We start from the raw sequence: 15,903 nt of genomic DNA on the forward strand, positions 1-15,903 counted from the left end.
TAAGATCTCAAATTGTTCCTGGTACACCCTGACAGTTGAAGATTATCTCAATTAAGTCTATTGGGCTATTGGGTCTTCAAAAGTGCTAGCGCCAAATCTAGCAGTTATGGAATCACTGAAATCATTCCAAGAATGACGAGTTTGAGATTTCTCAAACCACCTTTACCAAGTGTTGGTTCATCCTGTGGGTAAATAGCAACCAATTTTGACCTTCGCGTCTCAGTTTTATTTCGTTCAAAGAATTAAGCCATCAGATTAACCCGGCCTTTTCCCTTGAAGCCTTATACGCAGAGAAAACTGAAGAGCTGTAAGTGGAGCAGTGGTAATATTAACTGACGGAATTACAACGGTAAATTGGTTTGTAAAAGAAAAGCCTATAAAGGACTTGGCATTTTCTAACCAAGAGCGAGCTATTTCAATGATTTTCTTTTGAAGTTTGGGCCCGAGTTTCCCAAACCAAAAATCATTTCTGTTGTTGCTTAGACTGTTGCACACCACCTCCTTGGTGGGCAGCCGGTCTTAGCTGCTCCAAATTGAACTATGCTAAATCATCACTTGCCTTCGATGGGACCTCTATCAATTAAATCAGAGTTATAGATAGGATCGTGACAACCTGCATGCAGGACTTCAGCTTCTGCTACCGCAGTAAGAGCTTGACACAGTGGGATAATGTAGCAGATAGAGAGGGTCACCACATTCGAAAAATAAAATGGTAAGAAATGCCATCTGAACTTGTATTCATATATTATTGATCCACCAAAAGAATATAGTCCAATGGACAATAAAACAGAAAAACGGTAAACGAGCTTCAAATTATGACAACATACCCAACACTTTTTCACCGATCCTTAAACCAGTGCTGAACAACGTGTATGAGAAATCCCACACAAAATATGGTGGCTCCCAGTACGACGACGATTCGAACCCACAAATAGGAGATAAACGCCTTGAGCACAATCGCATCCCATGACCAAAACCACAAAATGGAGAAAGCTGATCCTAGCACAGCACCCACCACCACCTGGCTGATCGTATGAAGCTGTTGCGAAACTCGTAACCATGACTGCCAAAACAAAAGCAGAGAAGTCAAAAACCTTTTTTTTCCCCGAACATGGAAGTTCTTCAAATTCCAGTGCACGGTAAGCGTTAGTGCAAGGAGATGAAACACTAGGGGAGATTAACGGCAGAAGTAATTGCATACTTTTTCTTTATATGTTAACCATCATTGTCAGATTAAGGCAATTAAAGTTTGTTTCTGAACCAGACCGCTTACAAAAATTTAAATAATTTTAACAGCTCAAATTCCCAAGCAAGCCTGACTTACACTATATCTAAGAAGCATAGATACAGACACAGGACACAGGCACAGTGTGGGACAGACATGGACACGTCATTTCTGCAAAAGTTTACACGTACATGATAGGGACACATCGAATCACCAAATATACTACTCCATAGATGTATCTTAGGAGTTCAGTATAGAAGTTGAAAAAAGATATTTCGATCACATTAAAATGAAGAAACACATGTAGAATTGACACTGTGAAGATACAGATCACTGGGTATTACCGATTGTTAAAAAACAAGAACAATTATACAAGGATTCATGAACTAAATTTCCATGGAAAATTTAACTCTCAAAACTTTATTTCAACCTCCTAATGTGTCTTCAACGTGTGCCCAGAGTGTCCACCCAGAGTGTCAAGGACTCAAGTGTACCTTCCAATTGATAACTTTCTGCTCTTTCATAATTTACTGTTTTGGGAATCAAAACTCTGTTTCAAGCAACCAAAACATGTCAGTGCATGTTTGCATGGATATTAAAGCATGTTACTTAGTATTCTGAGGAAATCTACAAAAAAATAAAAATATTAAAGAGCATACAGTCAGTGTTTTCTTAGCTTCTCCTGTATTGCACCTCCTAATACAAACAAACCAACCAGCCACCAGAAGTCTACATCTGAGTCTTTCTTTACCATCAAAAGTTTGTTAGAATATGCAACATGGCAAACTAAAAGCATCAGAACTTTTCCTCTTTTTAGTTTTTTTCTATACACTGAAGAACTTCATTTTAGATTATCGGGCTAGGATATGTAGCATGGATACAGACACGGACACGGGATTTCAAAAAAAAAGGGACACTGACACAGTAGGGGACACGACAAAAATATACAAATAATATTTATTTTTTACCAATGGAAAAATAGTTATATGTGGAAGCATGAAGCATCAATATATATAAACAAGCATCATATATACATCCTATTTACACTTTTAACCCAAAATATTTGGAGTAATACACATTTACCTCATAAGAATTTTAAAAATTGTATACGTGGCCCTCCCATGTCCCCCTAAAACATTAATTAAAAGTAATGAACATGCGTGCGTGTGGCATACATTTTTTATCATGTCCCATAGGAGTGTCGGCACTTCATAGGGTAGGAGGAAGAGAGCCCAACCCATGAAAGCTAGGTCAAAGCAATGCTCAAGTTTCACGTGGCCCATTATACAACTGTGGGTTTCATGATTAGGATCTACCTAGCTTACTTGTGCAATTGTGGAATCAAAGTTGCATGGCACATTGAGGAAGTCTTTTGAAATTACTCATGATTTTTTCATGGTACTGGACGACTTGTTGAATTACTAATAATCAGAACTAGACAAAATGTACTTTCCTCAGTACATTTTGAACCCAATTGTTGAACCCAAAACTTTAGTTTGGGACTAACTAGAATCATATGGTTTTATGAACTAAAGTTCCACCCTCCATGCTAACTTTCACAGTATGAAAGTGTCTTGTAGTGGATCTCATATCTTGATCTATTGATCTGAAGTGTCACCTTCATATTTCTAATGTTGCTGGTCCAATCAAATGATTATGCAATTTGAAAAATTAAAAAAGCTTTTGCATGAATATCACACTGGTACTACCATATTACGTCATACTTACAAGATATGAACCAAATGCCAAAGCAAGGCCACTAAGAGTTATTGCAAGTCCATTCGCCCCTAGCCACTGTAACACTGAGACAACAATCAGCGAAAACAGGCATTACAAAACAAAAGTACAAAGTTTAACGAGTACATAGGCCTTAATTGCAGCAGCAAAAAGAAAATAATAACTTCTTTAAATTGTTTGGCAAGGAAAAAAAACAGGAAATCTCATTTTGCTAGTCTGTAACGTAGAAGGCTTTGGAAGTGATTTCTACTTGTCTACTTCCTTCGAGAATAGTGTGCGAAGCATAGATTCGTGATGGTTATAGAACCAATATGGGCTTGATGGCAGTCACTTTAGCCTACCTAGCATGTATTACTAAACTGTCAACATGATAATCCGGTTAAATTTGTCCAACTAAAAAGTCAAACAAGAAATTTTGGCTTCGTTTGGTTCATCTCCCAAACTATTTTTCTTGACAACAAATTCAAATTAGTGCTTGTTGTGGAAAGATTAGATCCAACTCAAAACCAATGGGCAATGATTGGAGAAGTCTCAAATGTTATTATGTGATCACCCATTTCACTCCCAAGCAATATGGGGCTATATTTCCCTAGCATCCCCCTCACGTGCAGCAGCACTTGAGGCTTGTCACGTATAGCCTCTTTTTGGGTCTATTATTGTGAAGCCTTTTTTGCTAGTCTGTCATCATGGGGGGTGGATTGAATTTTTTAAAATGTGGAGTAGAACGATCCCCGCTTTGATACCATGTGGAGACTTTATATCCAACTCAAAATCAATTGCCAATGAGTGGAGAGGTCCTAAATGTTATTAAGCGATCACCTATTCCACTCCCTAGCAATGTGAGACTACAATTCCTTAAACACTTGTTAATGTGGTTTCAATGATGATTCTTTTACCCACAAAAAGTAAAACTAAATGGAATTTGCGAAAATACTTTAATAATTTGTATTCACAAACCGAATTGTCACAAACTGAATTGAGTAAAATTTTAAAAAGATAATTAAATTGCTTCTTGAAATGAAAAATTTGAAATCATGGAAGAAATACTCAATGAGCAAAGCCTCACTTGACACAACAACAAATATGACGGTAAAGAAGATGGATTGTGCATGCGAAGATGGCATTCCAGGATCGGATCTCAAGTTAGAAACAGGTCGCTCTTGGTTTAGAACCCGCTTCAGCATGGTTGAGAGTCCCGTATTGAGAACCGAACCTATGGCAGCCCATAATGCTTCAGCATCGTGCCTACAAATAAGCACAGCGCCAAAAAGACCAGCCACAATCCACTTGCTCTACAATCAACAGCAGCAAAGCTTTAGAAATCACAAGGAAATTAAGGTGCATGCATGTTTCTGTCAAGGAAAAAATTGCATGGATATTCTTTTACGAGGGAGATCCTATTTTTATAGAACTTGGTCAAAGTTCAATTACACTAATCACCACAAAGTGACTAAAAGTCACAGTGTAGTTCCAACAAGGCAAACAACATAGTACTGAGAGTCAACCATAGAAACCAAATGTCAAAGAAAAGAACAAGAAGAGAAAAGTAATGCTCTGTTTGATTGGCTAAACATAAAATATTTTTGAGGATCTTTTTTTTACGTATTTTCCACTGTTTGGCTGCTTAAAAATCAAGTAAAACATTCTTTGGGGAAATCATTTTTCATCTGAGACTGTAAAATGACTTACGTGATGAACAGTTGTAACTCGTAAGTTATTCTCGCTCTCTCATGTGCTTCCCACCATTGGAGTTCCACCACCTCATCCTCCACCAAAAGAGCACACCAGAATAGGAGGCAATGCCAACATGAAGGGAAGAGAACCAAATTGCTTTTTTTGGGAAAAAAAAATCATGTCAACCGAATGCCGGAAATTAAAAGTAGGGAAAATACTTTTATGAAAAATCGTTTCCTCAAAAGTACATCGAAACAAACGGAGCCTAAAAGACAAAGGTACGATCTACAATGCAACCCATCTTCTATGGAAACAAGTCAGATAAATTTAAGAAAAATGGAGAAAAGGTTAATTGACAACCCATTAAATATGCATATGCAAGCCAACTTTTGAATTAAAAGAACAAACAAAGGTGTTAGGATTACTAAATAAACCACAGTAACAACAAATTTTGGAAGTTGTCTTTTTTACTTTTACGACGAGGTAGACACAGACTGACACTGATGACTGATGAGATACCGTTAATGAAGTGAATGAACACATAATTAACTGCAAGGCACAATGTTGTACACCATCTTCTACATTTGCAAATTAGTTGACACTTGGCTATTTCAAAGCAAGAATACAAGGCCTGCCACATTTGGAAATCAATCCAATGCTGCTGACTATACATATCAAGATATAGGTCCTAAGGCCTACTAGAACGAGCAACAATTGCCAATGTAAGCACATTCTGCGAATTACAAAAGGAAGGCATGACAAACATTAAGATGTTTTGTTCTACAGCTTTAAGAAAAGAAAATTCAGTTGAACGAATGATGAGCATTGGGCTTGCTGTCCTATTTAGTGGCAGCCCAATTTGGAATTTAAGACAGGAGTAAATTTAAGAAAAAAATGCAGGGTTCAAATGTTCCAAACAATTGTTCTACAGCTTTAAGAAAAGAAAATTCAGTTGAACGAATGATGAGCATTGGGCTTGCTGTCCTATTTAGTGGCAGCCCAATTTGGAATATAAGACAGGAGTAAATTTAAGAAAAAAATGAAGGGTTCAAATGTTCCAAACAATTGTAGGAATGAGTAGATGCAGAAATGCATATGGGCATGCAAATACACAAACAAACAACCAAAACAAGATTTCACTCGTGGATATTGTTCTTTGGCTAGGCGTTTGGTGGTAATCAGGGGTGGAGCCGAAAATCTTGGCTAGTGGGTAAAAATGTTACCTTCAATAGTATGATATATATTTTTTAATAAAAGAAAAATATTTGCAAGAGAATCAAGTACTAGGGGCAATATCACAATTTTCACGGGTCAAATTCACGAACATACAAAAATATAACAATAATAGGGATTTTGGAAAATTGAGTGGAGACGAGTGACCCTATTGAGTCCGCCCTTGGTGGTATTTCACTGGAAATTTCCCAATTAGGTGGAACAACAAAATTTGTGATCTATATTCTTGTCTTAGGTTGTATAGTTTGTATGCTTCTATGAATTTACAATTTTAGGAGTTCCAATGCTTTGCAATGTTAGAGCAAAAAAGACAGTAATTGAACAACAGATAATACCCAACTTTCGAATCTTTTGAAACCAAAATTGATGATTTTCGCCTCTATCAAACCCAAGTTGAACAATCTGAACGACTCTTCACATCCATAGGAAAAACAATTCATTTCAACTAGGAGAACTATTTGGTCCACACATGAGACCAATGTCGTTAGCCTCCTAAACGCAATAGACAGCAACCATTATCTCCATTCTTTGATTCTAAATTGCAGGTCCATGCTTCAGGAGATGGGTGAGCCGCGGATTAGCCGTGTTCTGCGGGAGGGCAACAAATGTGCTGACCTACTTGCCAACGATGCCAAAGCTTTGTTGCTCCTTTTTAGTTTATCAGCTTATTCCTAATCGTATTAAGCAACAACTGTTGGCAGACATGAGGGGTGTTTCTTATCCCCGAAATCTGTACCCGTAAATTCTATTTAATTTCCCGTTTAACTCAAAAATAAATAAATTGTGGTCCACACATTAAGGGAAGAAAGAGAATTGAATATACCAGAAGAAAAGCAACTATACCTAACAGAATTAAGGGCTCCCTGTACATTCTGCAATTGTGGGCGTCATTTAAATTTGGTCCACACATTCCTATCTTGGGTTTAGTTATGGGTGATCCAATTAGAAGCTGTTAATACTACAACACAAGAATTCCAATTCGCGTCCGCATAGATATGCTTGGGCGTGAAACTAGGAAGAAAAACAAGAATACCCAGATACCAACCAAGCGATTGAGAGTGGCCTCGAGTCCTTCCGCTGTTGAATTGGGGCGAAACTCATTTATGAACGATTCGTGTTCGAAAGCAGCAGCAGCACCTTCATCGCCAATACTGTTGTCCCCGAGAGCACAAGTTGGAGTGGACCCGCTCATGGTGTTCGGACTCCAGCCTCTTTTGTACTGGGAAACGAATTCACCGGATTTCGAGGGGGGAAATTGGAGGCTGGAAACGGTTTTCGGAGAGTTTAATTTGGGGAGGAATGCGTGTGTAGTACTGCTGTTACCGGTGGTGGTGATAGTGGAGGTGGGTCTGATTCTGAAAAGAATGGTCGTTGCTGCAGACATTTTGTTTTGTTTTAGTCCGGTTAGCTTCCGGTACAACACCACAGGTCCACAAACAAAATACTCGTGATTAGGCGACTTTTTTTGCCATCTAGCTTTTGCACTTATATATAGGACTACTGCGGTATGCTTTCAAAACAAAAACAAAAAACTAAATACATCAAATTTACATCGGACCGATCGTATGAGAATGATTTCGGAGATTTATACAAATGATCGGAGTCGTTTAATTGTTTTAAAATATTTTCTAGTAACCTTCTGGTTGGCGCATTATGTAGTAAGTTTGTAATTATGCATACGTAAAGGAAAAACCCAATTTGGTGGAATCCCTGTTTCTACTAATGAGTCACTTAAGAGTTAAGACATGCATCGTCTGTGCAAGTAATTTTATAATTGACCCACATACGCTAACCCTCAAATTTTCGAGAAGGTATTGTGATTGCATTAATCCTCACCATTTTTAAGGTATTTGATGATAGTGTGCTCATATATTGCTGGCATATCCAATCTTGGGAAAATTTGTATTTGTAGATCTATATCCCTATTAATCAGCCAATGTGCATTGATTCTTGTGCATAACTGAGTTACAAATCGAATGCGCTCAGGGGCGGACCAAGGGGTGCAAGCGGGGGCCCAATTCTTGCACACCTCCTAATTATTCCATTATTTCTATTATATTTTAAGTTTTGTTTGTAGAATTATGAAGAAAAAATCCCGAAGGTCTACCATTGAATGTGCTTATATTCTCGACTCGAAGCCAGAGGAGACGGAGAATGGAGCTCGAAAGGACATGGTTAGAAAATTGCTTGAGGGAATTCAACGTATGCTCGGAGTCAATTGTGGTGATGATTATAATGCATCGATAAATTCTTTGATATCATTAGATAGATAGAAGGATGTTGGCATGCAAGACAATGATGACAGTAAATTCGATGTTCTTAATTCTTCCGTGACTATCTTCATGTTTAAATCATATATATTTAACGTTCTACTGTTTATCCACATAAGGTATGACTGTGGCATGTTTGTCATCAAAATACTTGCGAGCCAAGGACTTGAGGTCCGATAAATTGAATATATATACACACACACACATGTATTTCAAATTTTGTTATCCTTTTTAACATGAGCTGATCGATCCAAGAATTAAGAAGGTAAGGTTTCACAAGAAAGAGCTAAAGCAACCAAAACTTTTACCGATCTTTCTACAGTCAAGCAGCTCACCTCTGTGGTTTCTAATGAATTTACCAGCATATATAGCCGTATCAGCAGTAGAGTTTCAAGACGTACGCATCATGAATTAATTAAGCTTACGCCATCCGAATCGAGAGAGGACCAAGAATGGGCCAGTTGAGGTATAGGGACCCCTTTCATCCATTTGGCATAATTAGCTTGGGTTGGAACAGAATGAATTAATGGAGAGCAGCTCTTCCCAAGCTTGCCGCACTTTTAAAGCAACGTACAAGATAAGAGAAGAGGATCGAGATGGTTGAAATTAATACCTCTGAATTTCTGGCCTTCTAGATATGCAACTTCTCTAGACTGCCTTGCTAAGAGTGACCGTACGTAGAAGCAAATTACACCCACCCCAGACATCAATCTGTTGTCTAGTTATATCTAAAAATAGGCGCGTTCAACAAACTGATTAATTGATCAATCTCTTTAGAGCACATAGGAAACACAGTTGAATATGCCATAGTTCTTTCTATATAGCTTTCCTGTGAAGCCTAAAGGTTTTGGGTTCCGGCCGGCAAGCTCTCTGATTGTTACAGAGTCAAGCTTCTAACTATATGAAAGTTTAATAGCATAAGCAAAGGTATGGATGTCGAACCTCAAAATTGAGAAACAAATTGCTATGACACACGAAATTAATCTTTAAATCAATTGAAGAAATTGTAATTTGATGTTTATAGGCTGACGACAATATTAATAAAAGACAAGAAAATTTGGATTTTTAATAAATAATATAAAAAGAGAGTCGAATACACCACTAGTTGTGCGATAACGCTTTAAAATTCTTGTACCAATCTCATGAATTATCCAACTAAGATGGCCGCGATATATGATGTATCATAGCCTCAACATAAAATACCATCTTGCAAAGTAAGAATGTATTTGCGTGGCTCAAGCATGAACCATCTTAATTAGGGTGGAAACAAACGGTCTTTTTGGCATGATTCATTCTACTCACATATGCATTTCCTAAATTCCATTGTACTATAACTATCTATTTATCAGTATCAGTATACATAAAAATACATATTCATTAACTTGGAACCATGCCCAATAATTGAATTTCAGCAAGTAGATCTTAGGAGTTTGGTCGATTTTGAAGATTCAATGTAAGGTAAGATTGTTTCTGACCACATAATGAGTATGGTGGGTGATATCAATCCTTTCCATGGATATCTTGTGCTCATTAATTCATATTGCTTTCAATTTCGTTATTTATTGGATTATTTATTAATAGATCTAGCATAGCAAATCTATCCAGGCGATATAGGGTTTTTAAACAACCACTCCATCTCCGCTACCATTATCACCACCACCACTACAATCACCACACACCACCTCCACCATTCAACCACCACCATTGGCACCAGCACTGCCACCACCACTATAGCTATGGCCACCATCACCACCATCTCTCCACAACCTTCCACTGTTACAGTCATTCACTTCTTCATCACCACAACTACTCTCATTGTCAGGCCCATTGTCCAGCCAACTGTACTGGAATCAAGTTGCTCGACGAGTGGCTCAAGGAACTTCTGCTCATACAACAGTAGTACATAAACCTATCAGCTAGGTTAAAGCAGTTATGGAGCGTATTATAGCAACTGTTTTGAGTGTTTGAAGCATAGAAACACCCCTAGAGCGTTCTTTGCCTTCTATCTTGGGGTACAAATACGATCTATGGATCATTGAACGCAAACAATAAAGCTATAGGTACATATGAAATGTACATATGAGTTTTGTGGGGTCCACCTCGGGTTTCACAAAAATGATTCGGACTGTCCATTATTTTTAAAATATTTTTTTATAGAGCTATGTAAAAAATCAGCTCAATCTGATTTCGCCATATCGGTAATGATTTTTTCTGAATTTGTGGAGGTGAAACTACTTAACTTCTTAGTTTCAATCCTTACCGATATATCGGGTTAAGCTGATTTGTTATAGAGCTCCATAAAAAAATATTTTAAAAATAATGGACGGTTCGGATCATCTTTGTGGAACCCGAGGTGGGCTCCACAAAAATCTATATGTACATGGTATGTACATTTTATATGTACACATAGCAACACTCCAATGCAAAATGGATCACCAAGACAGAAGTTGTGGTGGTGAAGAAGTCTTTTTAACATATTTGAGAAAAGCACTAAGGAATATTCGTAGGCAATACAAAGTCATTCGGTGAATTTTGGGAGGCAAATAGAATTCGGTGAATTTTGGGAGGCAAACAGAAGACTTGTGGATTCAAAGAAGCAAAATTTATCATAAAAAACATACTCTCTTGTTTTACATATATCAGAAAATGGCTAAAAGGGCTACAGCCATCCTAGTTTATCATCAAAAATATACTTTGCTTACTCATTTTGCAATTCGAAGAATAAAATTTATAGTGCACCCCAACAAATTTTCAAATTTTATTGTTACACTATACTCCGTATTTGTTTCTAGGTTTCGCTACCTTAATTGTGTACTCCAACTAATTTTCTAAATACGATACGAAATTACCTTTTCTTGTAAGATTTGATATATTTAAAGGGTGCTACTCATATGTTAAATTTGAAGAGAATGAAAAAGAAATTGAAGGACACGTTGGTATTTAATAATCTGCTGAAGCAATTAAAACCTTGCAAACCTTCGAATTATTTATTTATTTATATTTAACATTTGAAGTCTCTATTGGAGATGCTTTAAAGGGGTGTCAAGTGGGCGAATTTTGACTAAATTTAGTAAGTTGTAAGACAGTAAGTGGGTTGGATTTTTAATGGGTCATTGACCCATTTATAACCCATTAATTATGAGCTTAAATACACATACTCGACCCGACCCATTTATTTAAAATCAAATCCGCCCCGCCCATTAACCCAATCACATATTATATACTAAAATTTAAAATGACTAAAATACCAATGTACGCTAAAATGACCATATTACACCTGTAATACCCCTTTACACTAAAATTACCATACTATCCCTATACTACTAAAATGACAAATTATCCCTTCACAATTAATTACTCCTACCAATCATCGGCCTCAGACTCTAGTTGCAAATTACCACTTGAACAGGTTGATTTTTGTGAACTAACCCATTTCCGAAGCCAATCCATTTTTTGGATCCAATGTTGGAAACTCTTCCACGTTCTCTAGATTTTCAAGAATGCTGAAAATGTCTTCAAATTCGGACTCTTTGAAAAATTGACTAAATAAGCTGTTGCTAACACCCATTTTGTCCCCCCTTTCTCTCTCTAAAGAAGCCAGGCCATATGGTGATGAAAAGATGGGAAATGCCTCACAGGAGTGAAACAGTGAAAATGACCCAACTATCACAAATCATAGTCGTACTCTTTCTTTAATCTCTCTCTCTCCCCTATCATCCGCGATGGACATGTCGACCATCACCACCTCGGCCGAATAACCTCACCGGAGAACAGAAACAAAGGTGAGAGCCATGTACAAGTCGTGGCTAGTAAAGCACGGGAAATAGTACAACGCGTTGGGCGAGAAGGAGAGGAAATTCAAGATATTCAAGGACAATCTCAAGTTCATCGATGAGCATAACAGCGCTGAGGACCGGAGTTACATGGTGGATCTGAACCAGTTTGCTGACTGGAACTGGTGCCAAACTCGCGTTTGCCAATGAAGTGCCGATCCGTTTCTGTGCTGGTTCTATTTGTTTTTGTTGGGTTATGTTCATGATTTATTGGATCATTTTAGTTGACTCAATTGAGACCTAATTAATAAATGGGTTGGACCCATTCTAACCCAACTAATAAATAAGTTGGGTTGGGTATATTTTTTAGTGGGTGAGTTTGGGTTCAATTAATAAGAAAAGCCCTTATTCCTCAATATTCTTTAAGGAAGCTCGCAAGATGTTGGACTTTGGTAAAACTTTGGGTATTGAAATTAAAGGAGGGAGGAATTATAATCTGAGGAGATTTGTTGAAATGCAAGAGAAAGAATTAAAAGATAGGATACATCCTATAGATGATTTTGAAGAAGAGGATATTTCGGAGGACGATGTTAATTTCGTGGAAGATGCATCCCTCTCTATGGCTTTTTGATCTCGAGTTTGGGCGGGTTTGAGGTGTCTTGCTTCTTTTTTGGTTTTGATTGGCGGCTATTTGGTTTTGGTTTTGGCTTTCTCTCTGTGTTTTTGTTGTTGTTGGTGGGGATTTAGGCTTTGGGTGTGAGGCTCGTTTGGGTCTTTGATTGCTTTTTGTTTCGGTTTCGGTGGTTCTTTTTGGGCTTCAGTTGGCGTCTTGCCTTCTTTTAGGTCTCGGGTGGCTTTTGCCGGTGTGCCCTTGATCCTTTTAATCTTTGTAATCCTTTATAAAGATGAATAAATTCTTTTGCTTAGGGAAAAAAAAAAAAGAAAAGGGATACTTACTGTTATGACTATAAGGACAAACAACAGAATAGAAGAATGAATAGAAACGATTTAGGCTTTGAGGCATGATTGAATTGCTTCCTAGATCGAGGAAGATGATATTTGGCTTCATTCGAAATGATTTTGGAGCTATATATGTCTCTGACGAATCGTATCCAAAATATACTACAATAAAACAATGTGTTCTACGCAGAGTAGTTTTGGAGAAATCTTCAAAAGGTTTCGATCAAAATTATGTTTAGTATGACCATACGATCGAGAGGATAATTTGAGAGCTAAATTTACGGAAGAGAGATCCCCCTGTATTTTAATTTGGAGATTTTCACAGATTTTCTCGACATAGATTACTTCGTGAATTGCAAGTTAAGTTTCGTGTTCATTGTTTTCATTCGAAATGATTTAATTTGGAGCTATACATATTTTTTGACGAATCGCATCCAAAATACAAACAATAAAACAATGGATTCTAACTCTAAGAAGAGCAGTTTTGGAATTTTCTCCAAAAGGTTTTCAATGAAAATTATGATTAGTATCATGACCCTACGAGAGGATAATTCAAGAGCTAAATCCAGGGAGGAGAGATTCTGTATTTTGGAGAAATTTACAGAATTTCTCTACATACATAGTAGTTTGTTTCACGAGTTGCAAATTAAGTTTCGTATTGCAAAATACTAAGAATATGCAAAAATGTTGGGTCTTGATCGATCCAGAGCCTTTTAAAGGGAGAATGGAGTTCCACTAAGCAAAAAAAAAGAGTTTTGTCCTTAAACAAATTTTATTCGCGTTTGTTAGTTTTGTGCAAAAATTTTGTCGATTATTGATTTGTCTTGATGAGAAGAATTGAAAAACCCAAAAATGTTTACTTTTACCCAAATATTTTGAAAAATATCCACTTTTAAGATTAAAAGTGCCACTTTTTGCAATTTTTAAGCTTAAAAGTGAATATTTCCAAAAATATTTGGGTAAAAGTAATTTTTTTTTTTTACTTTTCCTATTCCTCTCACCAAGAGGAATGAATAATCTATAAAAGTCTAGAGCAAAACTAACGAAAGAGATTTTTTTTTTTTTGAAAAAGGACAACTTCCAAAAAGTCCTAAAAATTAAAAAGCTCCGAACCACCAAATAATTTCTCCGAGTTGAGATGACTAATCCAAGAAATTTACGCATACCTCGATTAATTTTGGGACTCTGAGTATAACAACCGGACATAATCCTTAATGGTTCCAAAATTTGAAATATTTGACCTCCGTGAGAATAGAACCCATAAGCCTATGAAGGAGCACATCATTTAATGACCACATCCTAATCTTGGCTTTTAGCACTGAAAGCTCAATTATTACTCTATCAAATTCAACCTAGCTAGTGGGACACTCTATTTCTCAATCTAATCATTCTACAACCACAAACATTTTACACAAATATTTACACAAACTCACTCACATTTATATTGGGACCTCCACACACCACACATTACACCTTCGGTGTGTGTGGGCCACACCAAAAAATGTGAATATATGTATACGTAAAGTGTTTGTGTGTGTTTATGATTGAATAATAATTGTTTCTCACTCCACCACAAAAGGGAGAGTCTATGCATACGTACTGTTCTCATAAATTCAAGTGTGGATGTGCTGAATTTCCTTTTATTTTGAAAATTTATTTACTCCCATACACTTCCGGACGCAATTTATTGATTGATACGCACACACATATTTGTGTACTTATTTGATTTTTGTAAATAATCGGATAAGCATGCGCACACCTCTCTCATTGCTGAACTGTAAAATTAATGGCCGGACAAACCGAACAATGATCCGATGAGCCAAATTGATATTTTACACAAACAAATTTGTGTACTTTACATGAATGTGCCATATATGTATGCCATATAAAGGCCAAGAGGTGTCCTCCCCTAAAGAATCTCACTTAAAATTCTCTGAACAACTCACCGCTATACTTTCACTACACTTCACTGTCATCTCTCTCCACACACTCTCCCTTCTCTTTTTCCATCCCAAAATTTTCCTGAGCTTTTCTCACCAACTTTCCCGGAAAATCAAAACCACAGTCTGTGTTCATTTGGTTCTCAATAAGCGTTTTCTTCAATTATTACTTTCATTTCACTACATATAATGGACACTTTGGACTTCGACAACGTAAAAGCCGAGAAGGCAAGGGCCCTGCTAATGTTCCACCGCCTCCGAACCATCGCAAAACTGTTCCGCCTCGTCGAGATCCTCTCGGCCCTCCTACTCATCTCCTGGATTTCACCTCGACTCCCTCTTGCCGTCAAAATCTCCGGCGAGTACCTCCGTCGACTGATTGCCGTAATCCGCAGCCCTCTCTTCGTTTTCCTAATCAGCAACGCCATCGTCATCACTCTCCTCGTCAAATCCGGCAGGGCACCGGCCGTCAACAATGCTGAAACCGATCTCTACGAAGAATTCATCAAAACCAGCCATCACGGACCGGAAAATCCGCCTCCGCTGCCGGAACCGGAGGCGATCGTGTACGACGACAAAGAGATTATTATATCTGAAGTGATCAGCGTCGATCCAAAGAGAAACGAAGTTGCAATTGATGATGTTAGGGTTTCGGATTTCAAAATTTTTGAACGGAGCAAGTCGGAGAAGTTGACGAGAAGAAGTTGGGAGAAGCCTTGCGGGAAGCTGCGGCGATCGGAGACGGAGAAATGCCGGAGAGTTGTTGATTCCGGCGAGGATCCGGCGGGTGTTGTGGAGGAGTTGAGCAATGAGGAGTTCCAGAGGACTATAGAAGAGTTTATTGCTAAGCAAGTCAAGTTCCACAAAGAGGAAAAACTGGCTATTGTTGCACCTGTTGTCAAGCCGAATCAAGGGATCGAGTGAGTGAAAAGCCCTGTAATTATCAGTCTCGTGTCAATGGCATGTAATAACAGTATCGATATCTCCCCGGTTTTCACTGCCAGTGAAAAGATTTTAATCTCGTCTGGTAAATATCGCGGAAGATAGTTAATGTAGTTTTTTTCGTATTTATATCAACTTTTTTCCCTCCA

At 37.7% G+C, this 15,903-nt stretch overlaps 2 protein-coding genes across 5 annotated transcripts; one reads left to right on the forward strand and one right to left on the reverse strand.

The window, feature by feature from the left end:
• Positions 1–710: 710 nt before the first annotated feature.
• LOC131297917 (lipid phosphate phosphatase epsilon 1, chloroplastic) lies at positions 711–7,389 on the reverse strand. 4 transcript variants are annotated; one of them, XR_009190403.1, is made up of 5 exons: positions 6,915–7,332; positions 4,029–4,254; positions 2,954–3,027; positions 1,656–1,775; positions 926–1,063 (listed from the first exon to the last, which is right to left on the reverse strand). XR_009190403.1 is itself a non-coding variant. In XM_058323125.1 (5 exons), the coding sequence occupies exons 1-4, from the start codon at positions 7,251–7,253 to the stop codon at positions 1,746–1,748; spliced, it is 669 nt and encodes a 222-aa protein (XP_058179108.1). In that variant the 5' UTR covers positions 7,254–7,332; the 3' UTR covers positions 1,046–1,063; positions 1,720–1,745. The 4 variants fall into 4 exon arrangements, 3 of the variants coding, with proteins under 3 accessions (XP_058179106.1, XP_058179108.1, XP_058179107.1); XM_058323125.1 differs by having other exon boundaries at positions 1,046–1,063; positions 1,720–1,775; XM_058323123.1 differs by lacking the exon at positions 1,656–1,775 and having other exon boundaries at positions 711–1,063; positions 6,915–7,389.
• A 7,392-nt stretch (positions 7,390–14,781) lies between these two features.
• LOC131297918 (uncharacterized) lies at positions 14,782–15,903 on the forward strand. Its single transcript, XM_058323126.1, has one exon. It carries the CDS (start codon positions 15,002–15,004, stop codon positions 15,734–15,736), a length of 735 nt encoding a protein of 244 aa, XP_058179109.1. The 5' UTR covers positions 14,782–15,001; the 3' UTR covers positions 15,737–15,903.

Source organism: Rhododendron vialii, chromosome 8a (assembly GCF_030253575.1).
Source record: "Rhododendron vialii isolate Sample 1 chromosome 8a, ASM3025357v1".
NCBI lineage: Eukaryota > Viridiplantae > Streptophyta > Magnoliopsida > Ericales > Ericaceae > Rhododendron > Rhododendron vialii.